Raw genomic sequence first — 14,633 nt, 5'->3', positions numbered from 1 at the left:
CTGGAATAACATTTATATAAAGATAAGTTAGAAATCACTACGTGTGACTATATATCAATAATGTAATCCAATGTCAAACAATTTAAGTTCTAAAAAAAAGTCACACAATATAGATTTTTCATAACAAAAATAATACATTTGTACTTTTAAACGTATGAAATTAAAGAACCAAAATATAAAGGGTTGACGCTCATCGTGACTTGACTCATTTTTGTGTCAGACGGTTGTTCAGTGCTGACAAATGACCGGAGCTGTTCGTTTTCTGTCCTGTCAGTTTCCTGTGGTTTTGCTTAATGTCCCTCTAGAGTGTGTCCAGGTCCACGTGAGACTGAAAACACTTGATGTTAAACAAAGGATTTCCTCAGGAGAGGAGACAGACAGACTCACCTGTAACACTCAGTCCTGTGAGTTTACTCTCATGACTTCTTATGCAACATTGAAGGCATCTGAAATATTTGTTCAGTCTAAACGAGAATATTATTTTTCCACGTCCGTCTGATGTTTAGGAAAATTCTTTGGTTTAAAGCGGAGACGTCAGATGTTCTCAGGCGTAATAAAATACAACATGATCAAACAAATAAAGAATAGAGATATTACTTTCACAATCTTCACTATTGACATGTATCTGTTGTTCTTGAGATGAACAATGGAGGCAAATCTAAAATATGAATATCTCTAACTTCAGAGTTTCACAATGTGAGAAATTACATCCCTCCGTCAGCTTCACCTCTTGCAGTGTCTACAGAAAATACTTTGAGGTCACAGACGGGCTGGAGCCAAGAGTGTAAGAAACTAAACTTTCTCATTAAAGCAAAGTACAGTCTTTGATCAGAAGAAAGGAATATAAAACATATATAAAATAAAATAAAATCTAAAGTTGAAAAACAACCAATGTAGAAATGTATAAGACCTTTTGTACCTACCCCTAGTTACTGCACGTCCTGCTGTCTGTGTAACATTGAAAGTTAAATTATTCAAAACAGGTCACATCATTTCAGGTTTTTACTTCAACTTACATTTTGGTTTGATTTTATAAACCTCCAGCATTCACATAAGAAATGATAATGAACTTTTCAGATACTAAAATCATTACCGGCCACATCAACTCTTAAACATGACAATTTATAGCATTTGTCCACATAACTATATGCAATTGTTTTATTTGACATTTATATTAATTCTGTGTCCTGTTGTTTCATACTTTATGATTGAACACATTCATACAATAGGAAACACCAGCTACACGACTGTATGTGCTCAGGGCTTTGTGCTTATGAAAGGAAAATGAACGGAAGTAGTAAAGCTTGAGGGAAGTTCATGTAACAGCTACTGAGCTGAAATGCGCCATTAAAATGCCAATTAATAAACTCCCAGTCCGAACTTGTCTTTGTTTCGTTAGCAATAAAAACCACAACGATCGGTCCAGCTCACGCCTCATTTCTTCCTTTTCGTTTTTCCCTCTGTACATTGTTTAGGATGACTGATGACTCTGTGATGAAGTGTTTATGACTCGCTGGATGTGTGTGTTGTCATCCGGGATCTGGGAGAAATTCAAACGTGTGAACTGGCAGGAAACACAAATGCAGCTATTTTAAGATTATTCTGTTTATAGTGGACGAGTGTATTGTTGTATTTATACTGTCACAAAGACACAAGAGGCCGGGGGGGGCGGAACAAGAGTTGTTTCAGTTCATGTCATTTTAATTCATCGGCAATACAAAGAAGTTCCAGTGTCATTTCTTAAACTACATCGATCACAGTGAGTGACACACAAGAGAAAATATTTACACCAGTGTCATTGACCTTTTTTTTTTTTTTTTTTTTTACATTTACCTGAGAGTAAAGATACAAAGACTTTTCACAGTAAATGAACTCAAACGCGAGTGAAACACAAAAGAATGTTCAGTTTAAAGTCGAGCTAAACAAAGCATGCACCACAGTGACTATGTCATTTACAGGAAGCTGAGTATTTACAGGTTGTGTTTGATGGACTGGGCAGGATCACGATATTCATATATACACTCTGCTGCTTCCTTTCATCTCCCCTGGAAGACAAAACATTAACGACCAGAATTAACCATCAGTGAGGTGATACAATAAAACACGCAAAATCAAAAACACTAGAATGAAAGTGTTTAAATTGATTCTTACAGTGAACAAAAAAAAACAGGAAAATATTAAAACCTTTTAATAAATAGTACATTTGCACGTTTTAAATTCTAGTTTACCGTTGGAGGTTTGTTGATGCCGTTTGCACCAATAGACGGCCAGTTAGGCACCGTCTGTCTGTCCAGCTGTGACGCAGCCTGAAGGCCTCCCAGTTTAGGAAAACCAGCCTGCAAGACAAGATGACATTAAATAACATTACACACACTCTTCATGAACACCTACACTGTGGAATCAGAGATGAGATTGTTTTGTGAACTCATGACTTAAAATTAGTTTCCCTTTGTTTTCTCGCCTCGTCCGTCTTTCCTGCTGCAGCGCGCAGACTCTTGTAGTTTAGTATAATCAGAGGAGAAAATCTTATTTATGAACACAAGCACAAAAACTCAAACACACAATATTAAGTAAGGTTTGTGCTTTCAGGACATTTAGCCTGAAGGTTTGAGCAGTGGATTTTTTAACCTGATGTTTGCTAACGTCTATCCCCTCAGTGAAGATAGAGCAGTTTAACACTTGAATGGATTTCTGTCTCGAGTATCAAGGCACTTCCTCTCCATCATTAATTTCATGTCAGACAAAATAACAAAGTGGTCATATATCCTCTGTATCCTTTATATACATCATCTGTGTTTATTTTACCTTAAAAGCCGTTGGAGCAGAAAGCAGGGTCCTGACTTCTTGGTCTTTTAGGGCCAAACGATCTTCCAGCAGCTTCTTCTCGTCCCTCAACCTGTTCTGCTCCTTCAGTAACTTTTCAATCTGAACAAAATATTCATGTGTTAATGGAATATTAACATATTTCCTTTTCCCCTTTATCATATAAAACAGGAGGAGATTATCACAAACAGTAAATGTTACAACGTCAGTACGTTTTATAGCCAGATACTGAGGACAGACTGATTCCTGCTGGTTTCACAGCCACACACACGCATCTGAACATTGTGTTCATCGCAGCTCAGACAAAATCTACCTGGTCATCATGAGTCTGTTGCTTGAGCTGCAGCTGCCTGGCCGTCTCGGCGATGGTCTTGCTGCGATTGTGTTCACACTGCTGCAGATCGGTCGACAAATGTATCGTCTGCACCTCCAGACGACTGGACAGGGCCTGGATCTCTGAGACCTGGACGAAGAAAGTAATTCAAATGAATGTGAAATACTGATCCATCATGAATTCAATTTTAAACATATACCTGGGCCAAGGCGGTTTGGTTTTTGCCCCTAGTTAGTTTGTTTGTAAGCAGGATTATGAAAAAACTGGACAAGAGAGAATTCATTCAACGTTGGTTTGGATCTGGTGGCAAATCCGGGATTCCCCCCCCCCCCCCCCTCTTAAAAATTGGGACATAAACCATTTTTCTACTTTGGATTGATTTCCCCGAGAATGATTCAAGGATCTCGATCTTGGATGATTGAATTCAAGGGCACTGTTGGGCCTTGGCGGAGTTGTGCTCTCTACTGAGTGTTTAGTTGCTTTGTTGGACACGTCAGCAGAGAGGATGGCAGAGAGAGAGAGAGAGACAGAGATAATGGGCTTTAGTTGAACAATGTGTCACACTCTCGTACCAAATGGGTTTCCAGATGGCGCCTTTACATAATTGTACCTGTTTTTGTTGACCATGTGCCTATTTCTATCCAAATCTTGGCAATGCAAATAAGTTTCCTCAACGTCATGCTGGTGTTCAGGCTGTGTAGCTGAGGTAAAAACAAAAGCTGTGCTCACTGTCTCCCAGAGGGAACAAAATATATGAATGTTGCTCTGAATCAACTGTCGACGGCCTCAGACGCTAGTCGTTACGTTTGACCAAATATGGAGCTGAAGCCACGTAACGTAAAGGTTTCGTAAGTTTTAATGTACGGTTTGAAAACTCAGGTTGTGTCATGTCCTGTTTTTTTCCAGGACTCAGCCCAGGTCTGATGTCATATTAAAAATTCAATGTTTATCGACCAGGTTCTAAGTTCCTGTAGATTCCCAACTTTGCAGTCATGGCAAACAAAAGAGCGACTCTGGACCCTTCAGTGAGTTTCACACCCGCATGAAATATTGCTTAAACACACTTGCTGAGGGTTTGTGTTTGTGTTGCAGCTGCTGTATCAGCAGAGACACACACTTCACCTCTGCTTTGACCCTGACTTTACCTCAGAGGATGTGTCTCTCTTTAACTAGATTTATCACAAATGATGCTGCACATAGACTTCCTCCCTGGAGAAACCGGTTTCCCATTCAGTTGGTTGTTTGGAATATTCCACCAACCCTCACCGTAGAGAGAAATATCAACTCTGAACAGTTAAAGCAACATAAACAGAGGTGGAGAGTAAATATCAGGACAGTGTGTAGTCACTCGTGCTTGTTTGAAACAGGATATGGTGGAATTTAATTTCTTCTTTTTCGGTTGGTGGTATTTTTCTGCTTTCACTCCTCACGTGGTTTATTTTGTTCTTCACAGCCAGGAGAAAAAAAACTTTCCTATCGTGCTCTTTATCATGTGCAGACATTAAATTCCTCTTCTACCTGTTGATCTAGTTTCTGTTAAAACAAAAACTGAGCTATTTCACTGCCTCTTCCAAACACGTTTCTAGTCCGTCCATCTGTTCAAATAATAACTTCAAGGATCACACACACACATACTTGAATGACAAAACATGCACACACCTTGTTGCCCACTTTGTCCAGATATATCTGGAACTTGTTCTCCACGTCTCTGGACAGGTTTGTGCAGCTGTTTCTTATCTTCTCCATCTGCTCCTGCTGGCTGTCACAGGTGAGGTGAAAGGTCAGCTGGTGCGGGAACAGGTCGTTGATGCGGTTCAGGAAATCCCTGGTGACCGCCGTGATCCCGTCCAAAGACCCGGCAAAGTCCTCTTTGCACTTCCTGGGAAGAGAATAATAAAAAGCACTTTAATCGTAGTATTTCCAGATACACGCAGCGAGCAGACACACACACACACATACCAACACACATACCTTGTGTAGGTGGTGAGCTGCTCTTTCAGCATGGTGTTCTCCCTGCGCAGGCTGATGGCGTCCTGGTGGTGTGTGTCTCGGTCTTTGAGGGCATTGTCTCTCTCTTGGCTCAGGTACTGAACCGTCTGTGTGAAGTTTGCCTGGATGAGATTGATCATGGCTTTCTGCTGAGCATTGAGGCTCTGCATCGTTTTTAATTCACCTGGGGAGAAGAAGAGAACAACAGTGTTAACGCAGGAAACCTGTTATTCAATTTTCTGGCCTTATTAACACTGCCAGTTTCTAAAAGATCACAATTTAGGGTTTACAAGTTGTAAATAATGGCAATATTAATTGTTAATAAATAATTCAACAATATTTTGTAGATCAGCTGTAGAAGATTAATAAGAAAAACTTTACTTTTGAAAGTAAATTAATTAAAAGTTAATTTTTTTCTAATAAACCACTGATTTTTATTATAAATGTTAATAAGTCATTAATAAATAATGATAAAACAGCAAGAAATATTTTCCCAAACCTGAAACTCAAAAGCTTATTATTGTCTTATAGGTGATTTACAAACCATTAATAAATAAGATATTAAAAGTTATAAGAAGTTCTGGAGCTTTAGAGAGTTGTGTCTATATTCATTTTTATTTATCTGTATCTGAAACAGTTAGAGTCATTTTGCTAGGGCAACAAACATTATTATACTAATTTATGAAATACTGCCAGAAATACTTTGTCTCTCTAAGTATTAGTGTGGTGTTGGAGCACGTACTGCTGGTAGTGACAGGGACAGGGAACTGGATCGGAGGAGTGGGACGCCTCAACATGCTGAGTGTTGTTGAACTCATTTTCTCACAGGCAGCCTGTACATGAAAAAAGATGAAAAACCTTATTCTTGATTTGTCACTTATAACTAAAACAATGGTGAGCCAAAGAAAACTGTTCAATAAAACCTTTTAACCTTGATTTTAGTTTTGAAGATTTCATAAGAGTGTTAAAAACTACTTGATAGTTTGTGACTTGCTGCTTCTCAGTAGTTTTGTCTTTGTCTAATCATCTACTCACCACTTTATTCTTGAGCTGATGTTCTGTGTTGTTGGCATCGGTCTTCAGCTTTGCCATCTCTTTCTCCAGAGCAGCTTTCTCGCCTGTGCGAGCTGCCAGCTGAGCTCCCAGCTCGCCCTTCTCCTTCCTCAGCTGGATGTTGTTCTCACTCAGCCTGTTGAAGTTCAGCTCCAGCTCCTTCAGAGGAACATTCAGATCACTCAGCATCATCACTTCACACAGTAAAGTGTCATTTGATTAAAAAGCTTGTAATTGATTGTAATATTTTCAAATGTATTTGTGATCTTTAATATTTAAGAAATAAAACTGAGACTTCTCTACTCGTATCTCTACAGATTTTCTGAAGAAGAAGAAACCACTGACCTCAACCCTCTTCTCCTCTGCAGACTTCTCTGGCTGTCCATAGATGAGGAAAAGCACCAGACTCACGATGATGAGAGACTGGATCAGGGAGGAAAAGAAGAAGACGATCCTCATGTAGTAGCCGCAGCTCTTTCCTCTGGACTTGTGCAGGGGCTCCCTTGCCTCCAGACCAAACTTGGCCTGGGAGTAGCTGGAGCTGTACATGGCTGTTGGAGGCGAAATTGTGGCAGCTGGGTATTCAGAAGATCTAAACAGGAATTATTGTGGTTGCAAAAACCCACAAGACTTCCCGATGATGTGTTCTTCCCTGCAGAACAGGAACAGTCTTCAAGATCAACGCTGTCAAACAGAAGAGGAAGAATCCTGACAGTCTCCTGCAGCTACACTGTCAGGGTGCGAAAGACATACAGCCAGAAATGGCACATAAAGATGGATGTAAACAATGACCCTCAGGTCTGCCAGGGGGCCATGTTTATAAATGCTGCTGGAGGCACACTTCCAGGCCATCCTGGCCCAGCCCTCACCTCCCCTCCCTCCCCTCCCCTCCCCTCCCTCACTGACCTCTGTCACAGTTACAGCCTCCAAATCCTCCACAAGTTTTCCTACTGTGTGGAAAAATTAAGATTGATGTCATGGAGTAGTACTTTGTTACTGGTACATTTCTATCTCGCAATTTCAATACTTAAAGATAAAAAATGTTTAATTATAATTTCCACTTTTTCAAAGACATGCAGGTGAAGGTTTATTGGAGACTCTAAATTGTTTGTGTGTGAATGGTTGTTTGTCTCTGGTGGACCTGTCCTGGTTGTACCCATGGGTGTGTCCCACCTCAAACCCAACAAGGAGGGGGTATATATAATGGGTGGATATATTTATAATTAATCCTTCTCCCTCATTGAAAAAGCCAGAATCTTTAACATGGAATTATTGGAATTATTACAGAAGTTTGACTCTGCATCTGACAATAGACACATTGATTGTTATATCACATCTGGGCTTATTGATCATCCTTATAATGCTGCAATATTTGTGTGTCTGCTGTTAACTGAACAAAAACATGGGTCACATCATCAACTCAGAGAATTCACACGATGTAACTAGTCAAATAAAATGGATCATTTCTTAAGTTACAGTCTTGTGTGGCTCCACAACACTGAGATGTTGAGGAGGTACAGTAACAAAAAAGAGAGAATATGAGATTTAAAAAAAAAGACAACTTAAGATACAAATACAAAATGTGTCCGTGCAGCACCACACAGGGTTCCAGCACAGGAGCACTGGTTGACCTCTGGGTGTTGGGTATAGAACGAAGATCCAAAAAAATCTGTCACAGGAACATCTCAGAGGTTAATTGGATTTTTCAGCCCATAATAATAAATCTTAGTTTTAAGATGATCGTGTTGTTAATCTTAAAATTTTACTTGAAAAATATTTTGTTACTATAAACGTCACATAATTGGAGTAAAATGAAGAATACAGTAAAAATGATTGACCTCTGAATTGTGGCAGAGTAGAGGTACAACATAAAATTAAAAAGTAAAAACTCCAGTAAAGAACAAGTATTACAAAACTGTTGTAAAGTTCAGTACTTGAGTAAATGTACCTGGTTATTTTCCACTACAGTCTGCATGTGATAGAAACCAGGAAAGATCACCCGTGACTGCACATTTAAATATAGCTGCTACAGATTGTTATAGAATTCCAGATGAACAATGTAAACCATTTACGAAGTAAAAAGAAGAAAAAAAAAACCAACCAACCCCCCAAAAATTCCACCATATCCTGTTCCAAGCAGGCACGGAAAGGAGCCATGGCTGTGGAGGAGTGAAGGGATGAAAACAATAGGGACCTGTCTTCGTGGATGAGAGAATAACAAATTCTCCCTGCAGTACAGATGTAATGGATCCCCCCCTCGCACTGTTGTCCACACTGATGACGTGAGGAACAGTCTACTCTGCCTGGGGAAGGGTGTGAAAGGGGAAAGGTCCTCGGAGCCCAGGGTTTTCCTGCTCCCCATTGTCCCCGTGACAACCTGTCCTCACCGGAAAAAAAACTAATTTATGAAGGTATGTTAGAGTGACAGAAGATGAGTGACTATCAGGAGTCGGGACAGATGTCGGATCAACTTCTGGACAAAAACAGGAAACCTAATGAGTAGCCTGAGATAAAAACACCTCTTAGGTCCAAAGACCTTTAGGGTGACAGGAAAATATATAGTTAACATTGAAGTAATATTCGTGCGATAGGTGGATAAGAGATAAGATTTTCAACAATAGATGGAATAGCTGCTTAATCATTCTGTCATGTCGGGCTCTGGACTCAGCAAAATGAGTGACAGTGATGACTTAAGCAGAAAACGTACAAAATCACCTCAACACTGATCGACGCAAATGAATTATATAAAAACTGCCAATATAGAATATTGAATATCTACCTATGGATAAGAAACTCCTCCCTACTCCCACAGAGCACCAGTGTTCTGAAGAGGCATTTGAATTCAGAGGTTTTCTCTCGTGAGGGACTCTGCTGCCATCTCCTGACAAAACAGCAGCAAGCACAAACACACACTTCAACACGTACTGAATATCAACATGAAACATATGTCTTTTTTTAATATACAGGAACAGCTTCAAAAAGCTCATCTATACAATGTGTTTTAAGCGCAGCTAGAAGTGCGAGGGGCCTTTTTCACAATCAACCCGCTGAAGCCACAGAGATCCTGGTCAACGAAAAACGATTTAAATCAAATGAGGCCACATTTATATTACTGTACACACTTTCATTGTCTGTGTAACATACAGGAGTGACACATGAACACTTGTTAAAAACAACCCTTTGTAAAATAAAACAAAATAGATTTTAAAAAAGGCAACAAAGGTGGAAAACGACTAACGAACAAGGAGAAAGTTGTAGCCTCCATGACACATGATTACTTTAACGTTCCAAAAGACCTGCTGTGGAAAACTGTAACCGACACTGTAGTATGTTTGATTTCCTCTTTTAAGACAAACACAAGATCAGCGTGGTCTAAGATTTGAGGGAAAACAAACAGTAAGGGAGTATGTGTGATAAAGTTTTATGCTTTAACCGTTCTATTTTACTTTTTTATTCTTTCCTAATCTCTTTTTACTTGTATCCATCTCCCAGAGTCTCTAACATCCACTTTATCCCCAGGATTCCTTCAGAAAACTCAGTTTTTTTCCGCTAACAACCAGATCGTTTTATTATTTCCCAGCATAGAACAATAAATGACTCATTTACTGTAACACAAAGATAGTGTTGATAGTCACCTTTTTTAGAATTATTCCTCTGTCGCAGGAAATGGGAAACAGCCCTCAGTAATAAGTTGTATTTGGGAACCCCCCCCCCCCCAGGCCTTTTTCTGTTGAACTACAGTGCGTACATTTCACAGAGAAGCAGTGCTTTGTGAGTGCGTCTCGTTTTTAGACTGTTGCCTCAATGTCCTGGGGATCGTCCCCTTCAAGCAGACTGTACGATGCATGACTCTGGAAGGGTCTCTGTAAGGGGTGGGCCAGAAGTTTGGCCATGCAGTTGTGCAGCTCGATGGCAGGTCCGCTCAGGGAAACCTCAAAGCGATAACACACTCCCTTCGAGTCCAGGTTGCAGAAAGAGGTGTAGTTGTCCTGGAGACAGAAAATGCAAATTCACTGAGTGTCAAAGAAGAATAAATACACCTGGGAATTAATTAGATTGATCATATGGACAAGAAACATTTGACTAAGCTCTTCATGCCCTTTTTTACACCACTTACCACAAACAAGCAAATACAAAATAAAATGTGAAAATATTCTTTTTCCATGTAAACATATTAACATATTTAACAGGCAGACGCTTTAACCACAAGTACACATCAATCTCACCTATCATTCAATGCTCAATTCCACATTAATAATAAACTAGCTCTCAGACTAGAAAGACTTTAGTTTACACATTAACTTGACTAGATCCAGACATATGGCACAATGCATACAGGAACTAATAATTGTTTTTCTTCAGTCTGGCGATGTAGAGACATTTTCATGGAGACGTCACAAGACCCATCAAATCTGAATTTATGACATTTTAATACTTTTTAAGGTCTTTTATTTTAAAATTGGAATCAAAGACAGTTAAACACTGTGTAAGGACCCACGGTCACCCTGTTTAAATACAGTGCAGGACCAACAGGCAAGATGTTATATATTGTAATCTAATGAGACTTGATGAACTTAATCCAAGCTACTGAATTGTGTCATGTCACTATTGTACACAAATAAAACCGACTCCAGCAGCTGTTCCACTCACCCTCCAGCTTGTCTCATCGCCCTGCTCCTCCACCCCGTTGTGTAGATATACCACATCAAAGAAAAAATATGGAGACTGTAGCATTTTCTGTAGCAGGACACAAGAACAAGCAAGAATGTCAGAGCTCAAAGCAGCCAACAGTAAAACAAATACTTTATCAGGGTAGGAAGCACAGATCAGTAGTGTTGTACTTACACTAACAGCCTCAGAAGGGTTGAACTGAAGCTGTCCTGCTTGTCGGCTGTAGATGAGCACGGTCCGCACCACAAAAGGTGGTGGGATGGTCTGAACATTCTCCATCAACGGAAGCTCAATCTTCTGCCGGCTAGAAAAAGAAGAGCAGAAGATATGACCCACGGTGAAGTAACTTTTCAGGTGTTTTATAAGACCAAGGTTTGTTTTCAGACAGTACTTACATTACATTAAGAAGATCCTCCAGGTCTATGGAAGATAGTTAAGGTTAAAACTTCGAAGAACTATAATTCCTTTACTGACCTTGTGTCCTATGCATCTTTGCATGGCATGAAATGTATTTGAATTGTTTAAGGATTAAAGGATACTGAAGGTCTCGCACACGTTAGTCTCCAGATCATAGAGACAGCTGCACAGCTCCCTGGGGTCAGAGGTGAAGCCTGACAACTACACAAGAAGAAACAGACAATAGAAATGGACAAACCAAAACAGAGGAGACATATTTCACATATACATCAGACAGACATTACATGAAACATCTGGAAGAGATTAAAGAGCTCCAGGACTCACCCATAGGGCATCGTCATTGACAACAACCAGGGCAAACTCATGCCTTTTGTCGATCTTGTGTTTAGTTCTGACAAACATCTCAATCATCTTCTGACATACGTTCAGGGCATTTGTTTTAGACCTAAATGGAAAGTCAGTAAAATTAGGCAGTGGTGACAAAACATAAGTTAATATTTCACAGTGTTAAGTCTTCATATTAACCTACCCATTAAAAGATTCTAGCTTCGGCAATGACATCTCCTCAGAAAGGTCTAAGCAGATAATCTGATACAAGGAAGACAGCACAGGACAAAATAAACTTCAAGCTGAGTAAAAGTTTTAAAATGATGTGGAGAATCATATATCAGAACAGTAGCTTGGGCCTACCACTTTCTCTGGGCAGTTGACACGGGGGACACGGAGCTGGTACTCTGCTGGTGGAGGGACAGAGGTTGTCAGCGTGGGCTGCTGCTGTGTGGGCTTCGGCCTCTCTTTTGCTGCAACAGTAGCAGTAGACAGGGGCACAGCTGCACCGGCTGCAGCCACCACTGCAGCTGCAGGAGGAACTACAGTCTGAGCTGCAGCTGTTGAGACAGTCGTGGTGGTAGAACTCGGAGGACTGTCGCTGGTCGAAGCCTCCCCCTCCCCCTCCACCCGACTCCCCACCGCAGGCTGGGAAATGTTTGGGTTACTGTTACCGCCCAGGCTGCCTGTGCTGCTGCGGCGGTCCTCAGCACCTTCAGGGTTGGAGCGTGTCCGAGGTCGCAGCTCCACCAGACGCTCCTCTCCATCTGCTGGCCCAGGCTCTGGTGTCTCCATGGATACAGAGGTTACTAAGGAAGTGGAGATGATGAATCAACAGTATTGGTTTCTTAGGTTTGTGACATCACAAACCCTGGCTGTCTAAATTCATGTGTCTTGTGAAAAATTTACTTATTATAAGTCGCTTTGGACTAAAGCGTCTGCTAAGTGCCCTAAATGTAAATGTGTTTTTCAGATTGGCATTTGTTTTATTACACAGAAAACACGTTATTAATATATGAAATGGCACGGGGGGCACTGTAGGCTGAACCAAATACAGCTTACAGTTAAATACCAGTCACAGTACAAAGTATAAAAGTAAGGTTTTAAATTCTAAATCTAATCAGGAGCTCGATTTGAACTGCAACACACATGACATGATCACAATGAAGCTGCAGGAATGACGTCAACACACTGAGTCCACGCAAAGTTCATTATCGCACTTGTATGAACCTGCTACTAAAGGTAACGCTACAGAATAGAGATGCGATTCACAATGCGGGTACTTAGCGTAGGAAGCTACGCATTAATAGAAGAGACGTTCGCATAGACACTGACAGTGAGGCCACAAGCTAACAAACATTCATTACATCTGGTGGAGCAGAGAGATGTTAGTGACAGTAGCATCTGAGCTCATAGCATTAGCATTAGTTAGCTGTACGTCAAAATACGTCGAAGCAGACGAGTTGTGACGTGTGAAGCGTGTTGGGTTTGAATGAAGATCGCAGACTTACGTTAACAACAGGTAGCAGCAAACTATTAGAACTTCATTAACGGGAAACTCATTGAAAGTCGCAAAATATTTCTACGATGGGCTAACAACTGTTTTGAACGGACGACTTCCTAACCGGAAATGACCGAACCCGGAACTACGCAGTCTGGTGGGCTTGTGGGTAATGGAGTTTAAAGGGGTAGCAACTCGCAATACTCCTGATTTCGCTCCTCTGCAATATTGAAATATCGTTTATTATTACTACATCAAGGGATTAATTACAGTATAAAATACAATAAAACATTAACAACACTTAAAAAAAATAGCTGCTTGTAATCAGACATGGTTTTGTAAAGAAAGATCTGCTCCAGATTGGTTTTAAGAAAAGGTGAAATAATGATTAATAATGATTTACAGCACACGGACAGATGAGAAATATCATACTCAAACACTCCAGTGTTTATTGTCATAATTATTAGTTTAATAATAATCATGATCATAAATTTCATTCCCACAGCAACATGTTTCTAAAGACATTACATATAGATTTTATATTTAGCATTTAGCAGGATGTCCAGAGTTCACAGCATCAGCCATAGTCTGCCACTGAAACAACATGGAAGCCAAAACAGGAAAGGACACTGCGTGACAGGGAATGGGTGGGGATGATTTTCTAAGTGTTTTCCACTTACTTCATTGATCACACGAGACGAGCAGACGTGCAGAAAGCAGACCTTCGCACGACTGACTATTGGAAAATGTAATTACAGCAGAACAACCTGTCTGAACAGAGGACCCCTTCACTGTGTCTTATGTCTCATTGTTGTCAGTGAAAAACAACAAGAGCAAAACCACTGCTGCTGGGATCAAGATCGAGAAGCATGGAGGTAAGTTACGTGTCTGTGTTTACCTTGAAAATATGCCATTTAAACATCTGGAATGTTGTGTTGCATGATCTGTAAAGTAAAGCTGACAAACAGTCAGGTTTTGTACAGAAGTTCAAATAAAGATAAAGCCACAATGTGTCCCGATGCAATACAAAACAGAATTCTACCACTTAAAGCTTTTCAGACTGGTGTGAGTTAGCAGCAGGGTTTTTGATGAGTGGTATTACTGACCGAGTGGTACCAGAGTAGATTCATCACATGGTCTGTAAGAAAATTTGTATGCAACGGTGTGTATTCGAGGTGCTTTTCTTTTTGCCCAGCGCACACTACAATAAGCTGTTAACAATAATAAGACTGTTTAAATGTATGTGTTAAATGATATTTATGGTTTTATAGCATAAACATTTTGTTCTGGTTCTGGTTTTGTTTCTTTTTTTTTTTTTTTAAGTAGTGGACATTTCTCCAAAACAAAAGATGATTTGGTCCACAAATATTTGCAAAGCAGGAAGTTGGATCTCAGGATGTTTTAGTTTCCCCCCCTTTCCGCTGCTCAAAACAATAGCTGCTAAACAGCACAGCAACAATGTCTGGTCCAAGAGCATTACAGACTGTTCATGTGAATACAGTCTGAGGAATTTCCTTA

The 14,633-nt window shown here is 40.2% G+C and overlaps 3 protein-coding genes across 6 annotated transcripts in view; 1 reads left to right on the top strand and 2 right to left on the bottom strand.

Moving 5' to 3' along the window:
• Positions 1-1,675: 1,675 nt before the first annotated feature.
• Positions 1,676-7,116, bottom strand: plvapb (plasmalemma vesicle associated protein b). Its single transcript, XM_020098349.2, has 9 exons — positions 6,545-7,116; positions 6,182-6,358; positions 5,889-5,979; positions 5,129-5,330; positions 4,817-5,036; positions 3,137-3,286; positions 2,806-2,925; positions 2,229-2,336; positions 1,676-2,045 (listed from the first exon to the last, which is right to left on the bottom strand). The coding sequence occupies exons 1-9, from the start codon at positions 6,746-6,748 to the stop codon at positions 2,037-2,039; spliced, it is 1,281 nt and encodes a 426-aa protein (XP_019953908.2). The 5' UTR covers positions 6,749-7,116; the 3' UTR covers positions 1,676-2,036.
• Positions 7,117-9,124: 2,008 nt separating this feature from the next.
• Positions 9,125-14,633, bottom strand: part of babam1 (BRISC and BRCA1 A complex member 1) — a 24,788-nt gene continuing 19,279 nt past the window's right edge. The window contains exons 1-9 of one of the 2 annotated variants that reach the window (XM_020098375.2): positions 13,126-13,265; positions 11,978-12,423; positions 11,817-11,875; positions 11,612-11,732; positions 11,410-11,488; positions 11,266-11,290; positions 11,045-11,174; positions 10,850-10,936; positions 9,125-10,188 (exon numbers count right to left, since the gene is read on the bottom strand). In XM_020098375.2, the coding sequence (XP_019953934.2) occupies positions 9,988-10,188; positions 10,850-10,936; positions 11,045-11,174; positions 11,266-11,290; positions 11,410-11,488; positions 11,612-11,732; positions 11,817-11,875; positions 11,978-12,409 (1,134 nt within the window). In that variant the 5' untranslated portion in view covers positions 12,410-12,423; positions 13,126-13,265 and the 3' untranslated portion in view covers positions 9,125-9,987. Of the gene's footprint in view, positions 10,189-10,849; positions 10,937-11,044; positions 11,175-11,265; positions 11,291-11,409; positions 11,489-11,611; positions 11,733-11,816; positions 11,876-11,977; positions 12,424-13,125; positions 13,266-14,633 lie in introns of those variants that run through there. The other variant, XM_020098376.2, reaches the window with a different exon arrangement.
• Positions 13,753-14,633, top strand: part of ushbp1 (Usher syndrome 1C binding protein 1) — an 8,510-nt gene continuing 7,629 nt past the window's right edge. For 2 of the 3 annotated variants that reach the window (XM_069521729.1, XM_069521728.1), the window contains exon 1: positions 13,850-13,990. In XM_069521729.1, the coding sequence (XP_069377830.1) occupies positions 13,985-13,990 (6 nt within the window). In that variant the 5' untranslated portion in view covers positions 13,850-13,984. Of the gene's footprint in view, positions 13,991-14,633 lie in introns of all 3 variants that reach the window. The other variant, XM_020098372.2, reaches the window with a different exon arrangement.

This window comes from Paralichthys olivaceus, chromosome 3 (genome assembly GCF_024713975.1).
Source record: "Paralichthys olivaceus isolate ysfri-2021 chromosome 3, ASM2471397v2, whole genome shotgun sequence".
NCBI lineage: Eukaryota > Metazoa > Chordata > Actinopteri > Pleuronectiformes > Paralichthyidae > Paralichthys > Paralichthys olivaceus.
The sequence above is the reverse complement of the archived record's forward strand: the minus strand, read 5'-3'. Positions and strand labels throughout refer to the sequence as shown.